At 58.8% G+C, this 532-nt stretch overlaps 1 protein-coding gene across 1 annotated transcript in view; it reads left to right on the top strand.

Annotated features, from left to right (window-relative positions):
• Window positions 1-532, top strand: part of SZT2 (seizure threshold 2 homolog (mouse)) — a gene marked incomplete at its 5' end in the record, with an annotated part of 25994 nt that overhangs the window by 22022 nt on the left and 3440 nt on the right. The window contains 2 exons of the mRNA XM_010141178.1: window positions 1-229; window positions 522-529. Coding sequence (XP_010139480.1) covers window positions 1-229; window positions 522-529 — 237 coding nt within the window. The remainder of the gene's footprint in view (window positions 230-521; window positions 530-532) is intronic.

Below are 532 nucleotides of genomic sequence, written 5' to 3'. Positions count from 1 at the left end.
GCTCTTCCCCTTGCTGGCGTCTGAGGTGGCCTCAGCCCAGAAGCAGCTCAGCAGCATGGTGCAGCTGGCCAAGTGCCACTGCCGCAGGGACAACCTCTGGAAGCGCCTCTTCCTTCTGGAGCCTCTGGCTTCTGATAAGCTGAAGCTGGGCAAGCTCTCACTGGTAGAGCTGGAGGAGCTGCTCAACGCCGTGCATGGGAAATCCATTGCTGACATCGACCCCCAGCTGGTGAGCAGCAGGGATGCACAAGAGCGGCTATTCTGCTCTGGGGATGGAGGGGGGTGCCAGGTGAAGGGCACATCTTTTCCTGCTGGATGGGAAGATAGAGCCAGAAACATAGCTTCTAGCTGGCGAGGGAAGGGGGAGGCCTCATGGACCTGTCTGTGGAGTGAATAGTCCTAGGTCAGCATGCCTCGGTGAGGGATGCATCTGATCTGGGGTCTGAAGGCTGCTGTGGCACTGTGGCTGCTGGTGCCAGGGCTAGGGGGATGCTGAAATCAGCCCTTTTCCATGCCTGAAGGAATGCTTCCT

The sequence above is a fragment of the Buceros rhinoceros genome, unplaced genomic scaffold, assembly GCF_000710305.1.
Source record: "Buceros rhinoceros silvestris isolate BGI_N320 unplaced genomic scaffold, ASM71030v1 scaffold24118, whole genome shotgun sequence".
NCBI lineage: Eukaryota > Metazoa > Chordata > Aves > Bucerotiformes > Bucerotidae > Buceros > Buceros rhinoceros.
The sequence above is the reverse complement of the archived record's forward strand: the minus strand, read 5'-3'. Positions and strand labels throughout refer to the sequence as shown.